Genomic DNA, 16,170 nt, shown 5'->3' with positions numbered 1-16,170 from the left:
TTTTTCTCGTTTCCATTTCTATCATTCTCTCGACCGTTTCATTAACCATGTTACTCACGGGTGTATTTTCCCATCTTCTGTTTCCAGCGGATCTCGGTCGGTAAAGATAGCCAAATGTCGAATGCTGCTAAGGAAGTAGCATATTCCGCTGATGATATTAACAACATCCCACGATACACGCACATAAAAGAAAAGATGTTGGAAGGAAAATCTTTCTGTGACACGGCAATCCATCAAATATCACTGTTTCACCGCGTGACATCGACTCGCTGCTCGCTCCAGGGTCTTACAAACGAGCCTTTTATACAGGGTGATTATTAATGAATGTCTCCACTTTTTACCATAGGAGCACGCATTTGTAATTTCTAATATAATATGTTAGAAATACATATCCGTCGGTAAATCATGCTTCTATGGTAAAAAGTGGGGACATTCATTAATAATCACCCTGTATAAACCCGGGACCCCGTGGCTGTAGGTAATAAACGTTACAAACGCGAATAAGTTGAATCCCTCTCCAGATGATCACGCAAAACCCTTAATCGGATCGTTCCTCTTTTGACTAATTGTAAGGCATAGTTAGAGCCTCCGCGCAAGAATTATCTGTGAGAGACATTACGTAGATGTACCTACGTTATACGAATTGTTCTGTAAGTTGGCCTAAGTTTATTTACAAGTACGGACTTGAGTTTGTAGTTTATACTTGGCGTAACGTCTTGTGAACGTTTTTGTGCGGAGGCTCTTAATCTCATATCGGGTATATGTCACGCGTGCGAAATTGCTATCGTATTTTCGATCGATATTGAAATATCTCCCAACAGTGTACGCCGGCTGAGCCTAAGGAGCCTCCGCTCACGATCGGTTTCATCCCCGACATATCGCCGTAATTAACAATAATCTTGTAATTGCAAGTCGGCATTGGACAAACGACGTCAACGAGCATCGCTTGAATCGATGTTTTTTTTTCTCGTTAGACATCGAAGCAAGGGAAGTGCACCAGGTGTTGATCGATTAGCGCGCGAATAAACGCGGCGGAGCGGTGGATGTGCCATTCGTATGAAACCAGGTAGAACTGAATTACCGTCGTAAATCGAATTATAAAGGAAAAAACAAGCGAATTGCTTTAAGCCAAAAAAATTGTATTACTTTTTGTCATGGTACACAATAGTTTATAAAAATGAAGTTCGTTAAACGTTACGGAACTTCATTTATTTATTTTCTGTTTTTTTTGTGCGAGGCTGCGAATAATGGAATTGAAAATGTTTCTTTAAAAAACAAAATATTGTTGAAGTTTTAATTAACTGCTGACAGTTTACTGATGTAGTTGATGATATATTATAATATAAAAAAGGAATGTATATACTTTTGTATTTTGATATCGAAGCGTGTGCACTGAGAAAAAAATGTTGTAATATGATTTAAAACATAGTTTGATTCGATTAAGCGTCGAATCATAATATGCACTTGATTCAACTAAATTTTATTCATTCAACTATGTTCGTTATTGTTTTTGTAAATGTGTACCAAATTACCCCACTTTTAGCAAAAACTAATTTTTGACAAATTATTTAAAATAAAACAATAAATAATGTTAGGTAAGATTATAAATTTTATTTAAAATTAATATTATAAATTATATATTACAAAAACTCTATAATTATATAATTATTTATTTCATTATTTTTTAAATATATTACTCATGCAAAACTAACTAATTTTATATTACAATTCTGAATTATTTCATTTTATCATTTTACAAGTTACGTTGTAATACAATAACAATTTAAGAATGAATCTAGTCGTGGACAGTTAAAAAAGTGACAGATTCTTGACATGGGTTTTTGAAAACCGTTTTTTTTTTTTTTTACAAAAAATTACATTGTTTACTTACTTCGATGGAACCATTTGATACACTTTAACGACTGCTGTCCGATAATGTTTAGATACTTTTAGATACATCAGCTGTGTTTTATTATGGACACAAAACAAATTACACGGTGACGTAATTCGGTACATTTACCTTACTCTTTGTTTCACTAATATCGTTATTGAATTAAAATATTTCCAATTAAACTGATACTGTTGATTCAACAGCATTTTCTCGCTGTGCATGTGTGTGCGCGCGCGCGCACACACACACACATACACATCACATCGAAATATAAAAGTATATAAAAGTAGCACAAAGACCGGAAAATCACCATCAGCAATCCGCGCGTTATCAACTGTCGGCGTCGATCAATACGCAATTATGCCGGTTAGCTATATTTCGATCCTGCAGCGTATTTTGAATAAAAACTAGTGGCTATCGCTAGACGATGAACTGTACGTTATTGCCTTACACGAACAAAAAATATAACAAAAGAAAAATGTTATTGTGATTAAAATCCGTATTATGCGGTAGCGAAGCCTACAGGGGTAACATCCGCCAAAGTACTCGATGTAAAAAAAAAATGTTCTCGATGTGAACATCGCGTTGCACCATTCAATATCACGTATTCATTCTCTTTTTTCCTCCTCTTTCGCTTGAGCGAGGAAATTCGCCTTTCACTCGAAACGTTTTCCATGACGGAAGATAAGCGATGCAAATGTTCGACGAACTTCCATTATCCACAAATTCGCGACAAATGGTGTACTTCCCTTGCAAAGTAGGAAAGATCCGTTGTGCTTTTGCAGGAAAGAAAGCGTGGAAAAATTGACACACATATCTAAAAAAGGACGGAAACCGTCGTGAATTTTTTGGTGTCGCGACATTGACTCCACGTGGTTTATTCTAAGAAGAGATAACGGCAAAATCCCAGAATATAACACTCAAAATCGAGGATAAATGCAACAGAGTACTGTTTAAATGGCAGATTTTCTTTCCCTACATAGTTTATAACAGAAAGCTTATTCTTCAGTTATAATATGACTAACAAAAGCAAGATAAGCGTTTACTGAGAGTGTCCGTCTCAATAAACATAATTTTATAAATTTTCTATGTGAAAATATCAAGTAAAGAGGAAAGAACGTTGCTCTTTTCTTTTTTTTTTAGAGCACTCTTTTTAATGAATTTATATTATAAATTTTTACACGATTTCTTGAAAGCGGCCCATACAGTATAGAAACTTACCAGTAATATTGTGAGCTGCAACATTGCAGCAATGCATATCGCAGTGCAATGTTTGCAAAAATTTGTTTACAATATTATTTCAGTAATGTTGCAGCAATGTTTCAAAAATAGTGTAAAAAGTAATGTCCTGTGCTTTACTCGCAAAGTATACGCTACCACCTCCAGACGGACGCAACCGCAGTTCTATTTCTTATAATTGAAAAAAAAAACTGTACAAGTTAGAATAAAAGGTACAGTGCGGTGCAATAATTCGAAGAGCCTAGTAGATGGTTGACTTACCGACGCCACAGTCTAGCATATATTGTATAATGTTAGACTGTGGCGTTGATAAGTCAGCCATCTACTAGGCTCTTCGAATCATTGTACCGCACTGTACGTAACATTGTGAGATTTTTCATCTACATTTTAATGAAATGATTTTTGGAAGAGACAGGTCCTCGAAATTGAGTTAGAAAACGAAAGTAAATGAAGTTTTTGAGAGTATTTTGACAGTAAAATTGTTAGTTTTTCTGTGTAAGCATTGATCAGGGACATATTATAGTATTCCTGAAAGTTACGTGTGCCAAAATGTGTTAGTATAATATAATGACACCTGAAAATATTATGAGAAATACCAAAACATATTATATCGTATTGCTGCAATATGGTATTGCAATATATCTAAAAATGAACATTCTATCTATTGCAACAACATTTTGCAATGTTGTAATTATGCGATGAAATATTTTTGCAATGTTGCTGCAACTCTTTTTGTGTTACACGGAGACTTGTCTGTGAGATAAAAGAGAAAAGCTTATATTTTCGATTTGCGATTAAAATTACGCATCTCAATATAAAATTTGTTTTCAATAATTCTATGTCGATAACAGTTTTATTTACAATATACAATGAAGAATTGAGGTATCTTTTCCAGCATAAAAACGCAAGTTATGCGGCGTATCTGTATTATTACTTTCGAATTAATATGAACACGCAATATTTTGATACGCTCCAAGTATGTAGATCTTTTCGAGATATTTTTCATATAGACTCAGAAGTATTTTGCATCGTGATTTCGAGCATTTTGCGACGCGAAATTGACAACCTCGCGATTCGTATGGGATATTTCGTTTATGTCCGTTAATCAAGTAGAAATGCGTTTAATACGAGGTAATACGTTAAGACCCTTAATATATGTTGTATTACAAATAAGTGTTTACAAATCTGTAAATATGTACATAATTTTCATCGTTATATTAAAATAATTCACTATTATACATTGCTGTGTGTCGAATCTCACCACGCTACAAATTCCTGCTTTATAATTACAAAAATATTGCACTAAAATATCCCAATCATTTTTGACTTATTTTCTTTTATAATGATTATACTTTTTTGTTATAATATACATACATATATATGTATATATATATATTTTTTTAATTGCATTTGCTAGAAATGTAATACTCATTAAATCTCGTAGAGTGAAATTTCTCTCGAAATGAAATACAAATGTAGCGAAGAGTGAAAATTGAGTGCTTGTGCACTTTGGGTGATTCGCCACTGTAAGTGAGCGATGAATCGAGCTTTAAAAATGGAATGAAATCTCATTGCATTGGAGTGAAAAGACACCTTTTCGAATCGAGTAGATCAAAAACCTCAGAATGCCCATTTTCATAAAAATCCTACTTTCCACTTTTGATCCGCAACCTCTGAAACCTTATATAAAGCAATTTTTACCCTTAAATACCTTAGTCTTCAACGAATTAATCGTAAGTAGTAATAGTTAAGCGGTCAAACTTGGAAAACTTCAAACATGATTTTTTCCAACTCTTTCTGCCGATAAAAAGGTGGAATTTGGTATTGGGCGGTAGGTTTTGTCATACTCTAAATGAATTTATCAATTTCAGAGGTTCTATCTTGAAAGCAGATACCCCTCTCCTATACCGTGGGCATCATGGCCACTCTCGGCTAAAGAGATTTATAAATAATCTTTTTGTTCTCGGCTTCTCTCTGAGCAAACTGCCCAGCCCTCTCATCGAAATGTGTTAGGAGTCACGAGTAACATTTTTTATTTAATTAAACAAATTTGTGACAATGCACTTTAACAAAAATATTTATATTCCGGGAAATCCAACGTAATAACTGATATCACTGATATGAAACAAAGAGGTTTTTTTCTTAAATCAATATGCGACTACTTATTGGAAATTGACGCAGTTTGTATTTATTATAGATAACACAGATCCACAATAAATCAATAATTAATCATCCCAGTTTTCGGCGTTGAGAAATCGAAATGAAGCAACAGTCCAACGCTGCAAAAGTATATAGTGTATTGCAATTGTTTATCTCGCGATGCATCACTGTCGCATTAACGATATACCCAACGTATTCACAAACATGATAAATAAGCGCATAAATATCAGAGATAAATAAAGATAGCATAATTATTCAGAATTTCTTTATTTTCCATATTTTATAAAAAATAGAGATCAGTTTGCTTAATAAACAACGGCTTAACTTTGGATTATTACCCGAGATATACAAGTGTTACAATTTCCTAAAACAGCTTAATTAGACCTGTGAGTCTCGTAATTTTAATGGAAAATAAAGTTTACAATAATATTAATCTTTATCTTGAGATACTAAGAAAATATCTCGGACAATAGTACCATTTAAATTGTGATAACTGATGTGAAAATAGAAAATAAAAGATTAAATATAATTTAAAATAATACGTCTACAATATTATCATTAAATTTAATATACGAAGATACATTAAAGCGATGAACCATTGTCAAGGTTCACAACCTTCACAATTTTCGCGAAAATTTCTCTTTTGTCTTTATTCGAAGTAATTAATTAGAAACTCTAAGCAAGTTTGGAAATCTATACATTTTGTTAACATTAACTCTAATTCCTTTTGTTACACGGTACGAAAGGAATAGACAGTATAGTAATATCAATTCTACCAATCACATGCGAACTAAAAATATTTTCAAGAAATCATGAGATAAGATACATCAGGAACTGTATAAAAAATTTCTTCTAAACATCGCGAAATTTTATTAGATACCTAAACACTGTTATTTCTTAAAACAACTGTCATTTGGCAAAACGCAACTTGCTAAAAAGTTTGTTATAAACGAGAGTTAAACGAGAGGATAGCTGGCACTGGACGCTATACCGCAGTGATTATTCTTATTCCTAGCCATCTTGATGTAGCCCTTTTGACCCCAAGTTTTACCCCAACTATTCTTGACCAACCAATAATCATGGCCACTTGTCTCGTCTGTACCATAACCAACGATTAACACACCATGATCTAGATTTTCTGCACTGCAGTCGGGATCGTAATACACTCCTGAAAAATGTGAGATTTAAAGTAAAAAAAAAGGTAAGGACAGATGTAAAGTTTAAGTTTCATGCTATAAGAATTGGTTGAATTAAATGCTCAATTTACAAGATTAAAAGGAATCTTATATGGGTTGCAAATTTATAAAAATCACATTTTTTTTTAATTTAGTAAATATTTAGTAAATACATACCCTCACTATAAAGTTGGAAGGATTCGTGGGATGCATCAATTGCGACGGAAATCGGACCTATAGTGGCGACTGCAGCTTTTAGCTTTTCTTCATCTCCTTGTGGAATGTCTACATAGCCTTTATCGGTGGCGCCGCTATTTCTCGGATTGTATCTGCAATTTCAGGAATTTAATAAATCATTAGAATGTTAATTCCTCACCAGATGTTTCACTCATACATGCAAATAATTAATACAAACCTGCAACGATCATTCTCCGCTTCATACGGGTAAGTCTTTTCAGTATCCAGGCCTTTGTTGTCTTTGATATATTGAAAGGCATAATCCATCAAACCGCCATTACATCCATTGTTGCCGTATTTGCCAGAACAATCGATTAAGTTTTGTTCACTCAATGAAACTAAATAGCCAGTACTTCTAAAATGCTGTCCTTCCAAAGCTCCAGTCTGGAAAAAAAACAATAATATCTAATTCTGTCCAATGTGACATTAAATTACCAAGAAAAAATAAAAACTTACATTAAAAAAATACATAATTGATATAATTTGTCGACTTATTAAAATAATAACATAGTTTTAAAATGAAATAAAATATCAATACATTTTAAAGATATTATTGTTTGATAGATTTGTAATATTGAACATTAGAAAGAGCCTTACAGAAGAGAATGCCCAGCAAGATCCGCAATGTCCTTGATCCTTGACAGCTGTGACAGCGCCTTGTTTTGTCCAATCGACTTCGTCTGGCAATTTAACGTTAGCTGGCGAGATAAACGTTACTCCTTCAGTTTCTATTCCAGCAGTTACAGACTTATTGAAGCCATTCAAAGTATTTACAAATTCATGATGCAACTACAAAAAGAAAAATATGATTCATGAAAAATTACTCGCTTTCCAAATAATTTACTTCTCAGAACTTACCATATCTCCATATTTGTTCATTCCTAGTTTATATGTAACTTCATTCAGCTCATATTTACGATTGTGTTCGGCGATCTTGCGTTTGTTATCCATATAGATCTTCATTCTATATCCTTCCTCCACTGGAGATTTGTAAACTTTGTTATGGTGCAGCTTGAAATGAAAATTAACATTGTTTTATCTTTCAACGATTTAAATTATTAATTTCATTTATGCTAAAGACAATAATTTAAACATTTATAGACTCGAAAACTTCTTGGAACAATGCCTTCTTTGTTCTGCTAACAGGAATTGGATTAGATCAGATTTGTTTTCAAGAAAGTGATCCACAACATTCAAAAGTAATCTATACCTCGTAAACAAAGTATCTATGTCAGTATCTATGTTGTTACTGTGTAGTAATAATAATGTATATCAATAACAGTATGACTGATTATAAAAGGCTAGATTTTCATTATACCCTATTTAATCTTTTTGATGCAAGATGCAACAATCTTATGCTACCAAATGCAATGGTCTCATACCTTAAAAATGAACCATTCTGCATCCAAAATCTTGTTGAAGGAAACGGTTTGTCCCATAGCAAGGACTGCCAGGAATAACAAAGCCACCACGCTCTTCATGATTATTCCTTAATTAAGCTACCTAGAAATGAGAATTAGTCCAATAATACAATATCATATGAAGTAGAGGTTAGACACAACTTTCATACAAAACACAACAATTTGATATCATGGTCCAAAATGTTTATTTTCATAATAAACATTAATCCTATTCGATCTTACTAAGCTCATGAATTTTATTGTAATGCAGTATCAAATAAAAAATTAACAAGCTAATAAGACAAAATTAACAGTTTCAGACTAAAACGCTGAAGAGAGTTTCAACTTTACACAACAGAAAAGATGACGAAACTTCATTAACAGGCTGACAGAATTTTTTCCTAACGTTGCAAACATACTGACCGAAATTTTGAAGATTGCGCAAGAACTTGATAAAAAAAAAACAAAAACAGAAACGTTGCGTCAACGTGACCACTTGTTATTTTTTGACGGCTATCATCAAGAGGAGCTTTAACATCTCAGCACAACTATTTTGTTTTTCAGATAACAAACGAGCATCCGAGAAAACGACGCACATCCACAACCACTGTCAAGCAATGTATATACGCAATGTGCATAAAAAGTACCTCGAGGTCAACCAAACGAGAGTTTCAGCTGTGTCACTCGCGGAGTTTCAACGTTTATCTCTCCTCTCCCGCGTTACTAGCTACTGCAACGATCGGTGTAATTATTCTGCCGCGAATGCGGTTTTAGCAATGTAGCGAATGACTCATATTATTTCTCGCGAAAGCATAAAGCTGCGGCAAAAAATTGCCAAGATGACACTGCCAGACACCGCCGACTTCAAAGTTCCAACCTCGGGTCCAGCCTATTGGTCTGTTCATTTTAGCTGAACTTGACTGAGCTTTTTCCATCTTTCCTGCTTTTCTTTTCCCAGGAGAAAAAGGGAAAAGATGAACTTGAATTCGGGTAAAAAGAACGGATCTTGGATTATAGATCACGTTCACGATTTGACGATGCGAGGGAGGACGCACGATCAAGTGGAGATAATGGATTACAAAGTGACCAGCAAACAATGAGTCGTTTGCCTCGCTCACGATTATATAAAACAAATCTCGTCCATATGCGCTTGCATGCGTTCGTACGTGATTCCGGAAATTTTCGTCTCATGGTCACAGTTTTTTTTATCTTTCTTTCTCTCACGTAAATTACAGCCGAGATACGAAAGATTATCGGATTATTATCAAGACTTGAAGTTTCAAAATAACTCCAATTATTTTAATAACTTTAATCGCTTAATAATTAAACTTAATTCGTGTTATAAAGATAGCTTTAAAATCCTCACAGAATATATACTTCTGAGCAGGGTTGGATAAGTTTTGATACACTTTTTTAATTAAATTAAGTTAAAGAGTTAATATGGTTCATAAAATTAATTTAGTTACGTTAAAAGTTAAGCGAACAAAAACTCAGTTAAAGGTTACGTTAAGATTAAATTAAGTTAAATTGAAAGTTGATTTTGAAAAGCATTATTCACATTAAATTAGACATTTGCAAGTTTTTAAAGATCACAAAACAATTGTAAATTATCAAATTTGAAATTTTATTTGAAATTTAAATTTATATAAAATAACAAAGAAATATTATTTTTATACAGGAATGTATTTTATATTTTATAATTTTTTTCTTTTTTTTATATAAAGTTTTAATTTAGCAAGAAATTTTAATAAATTAAAATTTGTGTTTCAGAAATAACTAGTTGAAGTTAAAAATAAAAATCGTTTAAAATTGAATAAATTAAATTAAAAGTTATTAACTCATTTTTAACTTTATCATTAAACTCTCGACTATTTAACTATCCAATCCTGTCCCTAAAATTCCTGTAGGTTTTTTATCACATTCTTCTGTCGAGATATAAGTAAAAGATTATCGGAATTATCAAGACTTGAAGTTTCAAAATAACTTTACTTAATGACTAAATTTAATTCCCGTTATAAGTGTTTCAATTACTGATGTATTTATAATTTTCAGTATCGATCTCTCATTAATGAGATCTTAAAAACGAAAAATTGTGCGCAAAGTTGCAACGATACCGATACGCGCGAAGATTGAACGTTATCTTCTTTTTTCTTAAAATGACGAAATGCACGATTACGAATTGCCATTCAAAACATAAAAAGAAAACAGAAAAATACTTGATCTTCTCTTAATTGCGTATTAAATACGCATTTCCTTCGATTGATAAATAGATTTATTGACTCGCATGATAAATGCATGAATAAAAAGCAAAACTGTGCATCTCCGGCTGTCCGTTTGTCTAGCCAGCTTTCAATTTATAATTATGATAACTGCAAGACGCAATAACGTATGTATTAAACATAATTTTCTTTTTGTAAACAAAAAATCACAAGGAGCCTTAACGAAGTCCAATGAAGCTGCATCATTATTTCATTCTGAGCACGATATAATTTTGTTTACGATGTCTCGCGTATATGAAATGTAAAATACGGTTCGTTAAAATACTAGACAGCACACAATATTTATGATAAATAATTTATAAACATTACTATCCATCTTTTTAATATTTATTTTAGAAATATGTTATAAACTCGAAAGAAAAAAAAAATCTTTATAAAATATTTTACATGTATTTTATAAATACTTTTATGTGATATTTTTTTTACAAATCCTTATGATTTGCTTAATCTAAGATCATAAAAATGTTTATGAAATATTTTTGTAAATATTTAATAAAATTGCCAAATAATTATTATAAATATTTTGTAAATCTTTTAGAAATATTGTGTGCTGTTTGAAATAAGAATTATTTTCTGAAATAATTGATTTATGCAGCCAAACAAAAAGATTGATACAAAACGTAATGCGGCTCGTATACGTACGAATCCTTTCCTGAAATAATTAAGTTATGCAACGAAACAAAAGGATAAATGTGTAAAACGCAATACAGCCATCTGATTGGCGGTCGTGATAACGTACGATAGTCTTCATGCTGTGTCCGCTTCATATTTGAAGCGTCCGTTTGAATATATAGGAAATAAGAATATATAGGAAATAAGAAAAATAGGATTGTACTAATTCAACCTCTCTTTTTCTAGTTTGAATTTTTTAACTTTACAAACAACGTTTAAAAAAAATAACATCGAGCAAAAATCGCCATCTAATTGCGTCAATCTCATCTTTATGAAGTTGTTTGCTGGTGTCACTTTCGAAATCAATATTAAATGTTTCTTCCACGTGCGTCTAAAAACGAACAGACTGTAATCGGTATTCATAGTCGGTTCTTATATTTAAGATCATCTTAAGTATCATCTTAAGATGCCACCGACCAATCAGAGAGCCGTATTAGCATCTTGAGACGTTACTTAAGACGATCTTGAAATAAGAATCGACTGTGAACACCGGCCTTGTGTCTTTCTGAAGATAGGTACTTTTACTTTGAAAGCGTCGTATCTAGGTATACCTGTATACAATGATTCGTAGTTATGGCAAGAATGCTCCCGACATTCACATTCAAGCTGAAGTAAACGGAGCTTGACAATGGCCGCGCAGGCCGCGTTCCACTTTACAAATTGGAGGCGTTCGCATGCTCCTTAACCTTCGGATTCACAAGATCGGCAGTTTACGTCTCGGAATTACAATCTCGGTGTGCAGATTGATTCACGCTGCTGACTCGCGTCTCGGATTTGCGATGCAACAGTCAATTTGCGACATCCGATTGCAAATTGGATCCATTTGGAATGCCTGAACGGCCGTGCGGGACACGCGTAGAGAGAAATCGGTTAGTCGTAAAAGTAACGCGTCGCGTTATCGCTTTCTTTACTTTCTTCTTCTTTCACGAGTTAAGTACACAATTTGCCTATCTTTACACACGATCTTTTCTTACGATGCTAATCTAAACAAGCACTATTCCGTCCTGTACGTACAAGCGAGGTCCGATTGTTTTATTGTTTCATTAACTGTGATGTTTACCCAACGGACTTCGCCTGTGATGATGCCGTAGGTGGAGCTCATTTGGTAAAACATTATCAGATGAAATAAAAAATCGGAGTTAACCAGGCTGGACGACGACGACGACGACGACGAGGAGGAGAAACAAGAAAATTAACATTCGACCCTTCGTTTTCTTCCGATAAATGCACGTTTCATTCTACGTTACGATAGCCCAATTAAAGAAGAGGTTCAGGTTGTTGAACAGATTCGTGAAACGTGGGGAAATAAACGCCGGAAATAAAACGCGCATTTCGATCGAGCGTCGTGAACAATGAGAGATACTTGGTACGCGTGTACTTACGAGCTCTAATCGCTGCAAGAAAACGAGACTTCCACGAGCGTAACGACAAACGCAACTACTTCCGTTCCGACGAGCGGCGTCGCTCTTTTGTATTCCTCCATTTCCTCCCTCTCCGACGGCCCGATGTTATTTTGTGCACGCTTGCCACCACCACAGACCACGTGATTCACGGACAGTTGACAATCGTGCGTCGGTGTGCGTTTGCGTCGCGTTGCGTCGTCGCACATCGTTCGAATGCTTGCGTCGTCGTATCATTGTGTGGCGTCTGATGGCGTCGCGTCGCGTCGCGTCGCGTCCGTTGTTTATCGCGCGGGTTCGTTCGTCGAATTCCAGCGCGATGATCTTTTCCGCTTCGCGCGAAGAGAGAGACGCAATGACGTCGCGACGGCCGCGAGTCATGTGCCAGCGATATCGGCCTAACCCAGATTCGTAATCATCCCCGTGAGGGAAGCTGCGCGGAGCGGCTTTTTCTTTCAAAAGCGGAAACGATAACGCCGCGATCAAAGCTCGAATTGTCGTGTGACTCCCTATCGTATTTCGTTTTCTTTTTGGCGATAAATCAAAATGACGCAACCGATCGGGTTTCAACCTCACAATCAATCATTATTGCAGACATTTTCTCACTATATCTCAATCAGCAGACAATGTTTTTAAATATTTATTCTTCGATGTAACGTTTGTTTTTTTAATATTTAAAAATAGATTTTAAAAATATCTTTACTGATTAGGATACAAAGAAAGAAGAGAATACAAAAAAAATATAAAGTTATAAAGTTGTTAGTACATCTGACTTTAGTATATTGAAGAAATAAAAATATATAAAAAATAGAATATAATAATTTTCAATATTTCTGATAAAATTTAAATCTTCAATGAACCAATAATTATTGTTTATATAAGTGACATGTAAAACATAGTTTACATTATACGCTTGTAATCAGGATTGGTTAATATATGTATTTTAAATTATTTTAAATTGAATTTTACATGGGGCTTATAAAATTAATTTAATTTCATGAAAAAAAGAACTAACTCAATTAAGTTATGTTAATATTAAATTAAGTTAAATTAAAAATTAATACATTTTTTTTAATTAGATTACTTAAAACAATTATAATTATGAATCATTAAATTTAATATTTTATTTGTAAATTGATTTATAATTTTATATGAAATATAACAAAGAAATATTGTTTTTTATGTAGGAATGTATTTTTTTTTTTTTTTATATAGATAATTTTTTAACTTGGAAAAAGTAGTTTCAAAAATATCTAGTTAAAATTAAAAATTAAATTATTTCAAAATCAACTAAATTAAAAGTTACTAATCTTTCAACTTTATTATTTAACTTTTCAACTATAGTTACTACCTAACCCTGCATGTAATGTAGATTATTTTATATTTTACGCGTAAACTTCCAATCTCCAGATTGCTTAATTTCATAATTCGCAATTACCGCGATCGGTAAAAGCGGCGCTGTTGTTCGCGGGGTAAAGCAGAGAAGACGAAAGAGAGAGAAGGGTCTGGTAAGGACTGTGAAAAAAAACATTGCAGACAATTACAGAACTCATGTCGTCGAAAAAGCTGTACGATGTCTCGCCGGAGCAACGCGAAATCGCGTTGTGGAGAGACGCGAAACGGATGCAATTGCGCCAAATGTATCTGAAAGACGCGGGCCATCCAACCAAGAGCCTGCTCGTAAGTATGGACAATTAACTTAACCTATAGGCCCACAAATATCCACAAATTCACTCGTCTCCGCACCCTACACTCGTGTATATTCTACTCGTTATCATTTATTACGTGATAATATTTCGTTCAGTCACACGCACTTGAGATAGATTCTTTTTAACACTCGAATATTCATATTCCTTGGATTCGTGGAATCTCTGTGTAATAGTTTTAAATGGCACGAAACGGTATTTAATATCGAATGTAGAACAGTAACGAGTAGTAAAAATCGAATCGAATCTACAAATGTACGTGTACAACTTTTGTTCTAATCGATTGCGCATATTTTATGCTTAAAGCAAGAAGTTCATACTGAAATTATGTAATGGACCAATTTGTAACGTGGCAATAGCGAGAACTTTTTTCATATTTAGAAATAATGAATATATATAATTGTACCAATTATGTTTGGCATTTGTGCCAACGTAAATTAATTTTAAGAGATTACTCATTTTGTGATTACAGTTTGATACAGGAATATACAGATTTGCTGCTGCAAAAACAACATACGAAAAGTATTTCATACCCACAGCGCTGAACTATATCACGCGAGTTGGATTTATTGCAGCCCTCGTCGTCGTCACAGCAATGACAGTAAAAAAGACCAGGGTAAGGTATATTTAAGGAACGTAAAGTGCGCAGACCATTATGTAAATATATTAATATATAACAAGTATGTTTGTTTTTTTTCTTTTCACAGGATGCAAAAGAACACTTGTACCGTACTGGGCAAATTGATTATGCAAGCCGGAATCATAGATTTGTTTAGATGTGATTATTTTAACAAAATACACGAAATTGTTGAATGTAACTTAATTCTAGATTGTATAGCGAAATAAATTTACTACAAGTGATACATATATATATTAAATATTTCTTTATAAAAGGAATAACGTTTCTATTTTCTTTTTTTTTTTTTATTACCGATCTTCTAGTTGCTTGTCGCGTGCGACAACTGCGTCATCAAATTTAACCATATACGTGGTACCTTTATGCCAGTGTGCTGTTACCTTGGCGGGCTGCAACGACATTTAAAACGTTTTTTTAATAAATTTTGTCCCATAAAGATATACAAACGTGTAAGCATTAATCGATCAACAGATTATCTCTAGAGGAATGAATAATCGAATCCACTCACAAATCCGCAATCGCAAAGTATAGCCTCCACGATACCGGCGACGAAAGACGCGCAGTTTAAGCTTCCTTTATCTTTAGGTACGGACACAAATTTGTTTACGAGAGATTCCTTTTCAATGATATAGTAAGTACGTTCGTCATCGTTGGCATGCTCCAGTTTATCAGCCTCTCGACCAAATAGAGACTTCCATACCGTACTTTTCACGAAGAGTAGTACATTAAGTAATTTTATCTCACGTTTGCCGCCCTTTTCTCGTACTACAAGTAAATCAGTTATTCTGTGCCCGACTTCTGCGCCAATTTCTGCCAATCTAGAAAGAAGCACCAAGAAAGACAATGTAACCTCTGAGCGCGAGGATAATGAATTTATCAATATAAAGAATAAGCCACTTTTCTTACTTATTCTGTAGCTCTGGAACTGTGTAGACTCTGTTTTGACAGTATTGCACCAGCTCGGAAAATAAGAGGGCGAAGCAACTCAAACTAACCTCTCCCTTTCCCTTGCTCAAAGACTTATCAAGGATACTGGTACGTGGTCTTATGGCCGATATCGTAATACTCGACATCTTTGTATAATTAATTAAATATGTCACAAAATTTTTATAAATATATTACTGAGTAACGTTACAACACTGTAGTGTCAAAAATGTTTTCGTGTGTGTACATACACATCGTACCCAGTCGTACCTTCTTTCGTGATTTATCTGACATCTAACGGCTAATGTTGAGCAAATTCAAAAAAGCTATACCAATATTTCAACAACCACACACTTATATGAAAATTGTTTTTAACAATTAAATCGCACAAATTTTAGTTATTTTAAAAGTAATGCACTTTTTACTTTAATTACATATTTGTAGAATGCA

The 16,170-nt window shown here is 33.7% G+C and overlaps 4 protein-coding genes across 6 annotated transcripts in view; 2 read left to right on the top strand and 2 right to left on the bottom strand.

The window, feature by feature from the left end:
• LOC105208237 (cell adhesion molecule 2) overlaps positions 1-1,524 on the top strand; it is a 41,604-nt gene extending 40,080 nt beyond the window's left edge. Inside the window, exon 7 of the mRNA XM_026138100.2 lies at positions 88-1,524. The gene's annotated coding sequence lies outside the window, so the exon portion shown is untranslated. The remainder of the gene's footprint in view (positions 1-87) is intronic.
• A 4,017-nt stretch (positions 1,525-5,541) lies between these two features.
• On the bottom strand, positions 5,542-12,588 carry LOC105208238 (cathepsin L). 3 transcript variants are annotated; one of them, XM_026138094.2, is made up of 7 exons: positions 12,436-12,588; positions 8,085-8,205; positions 7,561-7,713; positions 7,300-7,491; positions 6,881-7,086; positions 6,643-6,794; positions 5,542-6,458 (listed from the first exon to the last, which is right to left on the bottom strand). In XM_026138094.2, the coding sequence occupies exons 2-7, from the start codon at positions 8,181-8,183 to the stop codon at positions 6,247-6,249; spliced, it is 1,014 nt and encodes a 337-aa protein (XP_025993879.1). In that variant the 5' UTR covers positions 8,184-8,205; positions 12,436-12,588; the 3' UTR covers positions 5,542-6,246. The 3 variants fall into 3 exon arrangements, with proteins under 3 accessions (XP_025993879.1, XP_011176338.1, XP_011176339.1); XM_011178036.3 differs by lacking the exon at positions 12,436-12,588 and adding an exon at positions 8,750-8,987; XM_011178037.3 differs by lacking the exon at positions 12,436-12,588 and adding an exon at positions 8,526-8,687.
• A 1,263-nt stretch (positions 12,589-13,851) lies between these two features.
• On the top strand, positions 13,852-15,030 carry LOC105201299. The gene is made up of 3 exons (XM_011169266.3): positions 13,852-14,133; positions 14,632-14,775; positions 14,867-15,030. The coding sequence occupies exons 1-3, from the start codon at positions 14,005-14,007 to the stop codon at positions 14,933-14,935; spliced, it is 342 nt and encodes a 113-aa protein (XP_011167568.2). The 5' UTR covers positions 13,852-14,004; the 3' UTR covers positions 14,936-15,030.
• LOC105206181 (trafficking protein particle complex subunit 5) lies at positions 14,849-16,028 on the bottom strand. The gene is made up of 3 exons (XM_026138095.2): positions 15,703-16,028; positions 15,305-15,614; positions 14,849-15,185 (listed from the first exon to the last, which is right to left on the bottom strand). The coding sequence occupies exons 1-3, from the start codon at positions 15,867-15,869 to the stop codon at positions 15,087-15,089; spliced, it is 576 nt and encodes a 191-aa protein (XP_025993880.1). The 5' UTR covers positions 15,870-16,028; the 3' UTR covers positions 14,849-15,086.
• Between the last annotated feature and the right edge of the window lie 142 nt (positions 16,029-16,170).

The sequence above is a fragment of the Solenopsis invicta genome, chromosome 3, assembly GCF_016802725.1.
Source record: "Solenopsis invicta isolate M01_SB chromosome 3, UNIL_Sinv_3.0, whole genome shotgun sequence".
Taxonomy (NCBI): domain Eukaryota; kingdom Metazoa; phylum Arthropoda; class Insecta; order Hymenoptera; family Formicidae; genus Solenopsis; species Solenopsis invicta.
The sequence above is the reverse complement of the archived record's forward strand: the minus strand, read 5'-3'. Positions and strand labels throughout refer to the sequence as shown.

Excerpts from the sequence above, each read along its gene's own strand:
- LOC105208238 (XM_026138094.2), bottom strand. The coding sequence starts at position 8,183 with ATGAAGAGCGTGGTGGCTTTGTTATTCCTGGCAGTCCTTGCTATGGGA. Across the intron at positions 7,714-8,084 it reads CAGAATGGTTCATTTTTAAG|CTGCACCATAACAAAGTTTA; the intron begins GTATGAGACCAT and ends TTTCATTTCAAG. Across the intron at positions 7,087-7,299 it reads CTTGCTGGGCATTCTCTTCT|ACTGGAGCTTTGGAAGGACA; the intron begins GTAAGGCTCTTT and ends TTTTTTTTCCAG.
- LOC105201299 (XM_011169266.3), top strand. The coding sequence starts at position 14,005 with ATGTCGTCGAAAAAGCTGTACGATGTCTCGCCGGAGCAACGCGAAATC. Across the intron at positions 14,134-14,631 it reads ATCCAACCAAGAGCCTGCTC|TTTGATACAGGAATATACAG; the intron begins GTAAGTATGGAC and ends TTGTGATTACAG. Across the intron at positions 14,776-14,866 it reads TGACAGTAAAAAAGACCAGG|GATGCAAAAGAACACTTGTA; the intron begins GTAAGGTATATT and ends TTCTTTTCACAG.
- LOC105206181 (XM_026138095.2), bottom strand. The coding sequence starts at position 15,869 with ATGTCGAGTATTACGATATCGGCCATAAGACCACGTACCAGTATCCTT. Across the intron at positions 15,615-15,702 it reads GTTCCAGAGCTACAGAATAA|ATTGGCAGAAATTGGCGCAG; the intron begins GTAAGAAAAGTG and ends GCTTCTTTCTAG. Across the intron at positions 15,186-15,304 it reads TACTTTGCGATTGCGGATTT|CCCGCCAAGGTAACAGCACA; the intron begins GTGAGTGGATTC and ends ATGTCGTTGCAG.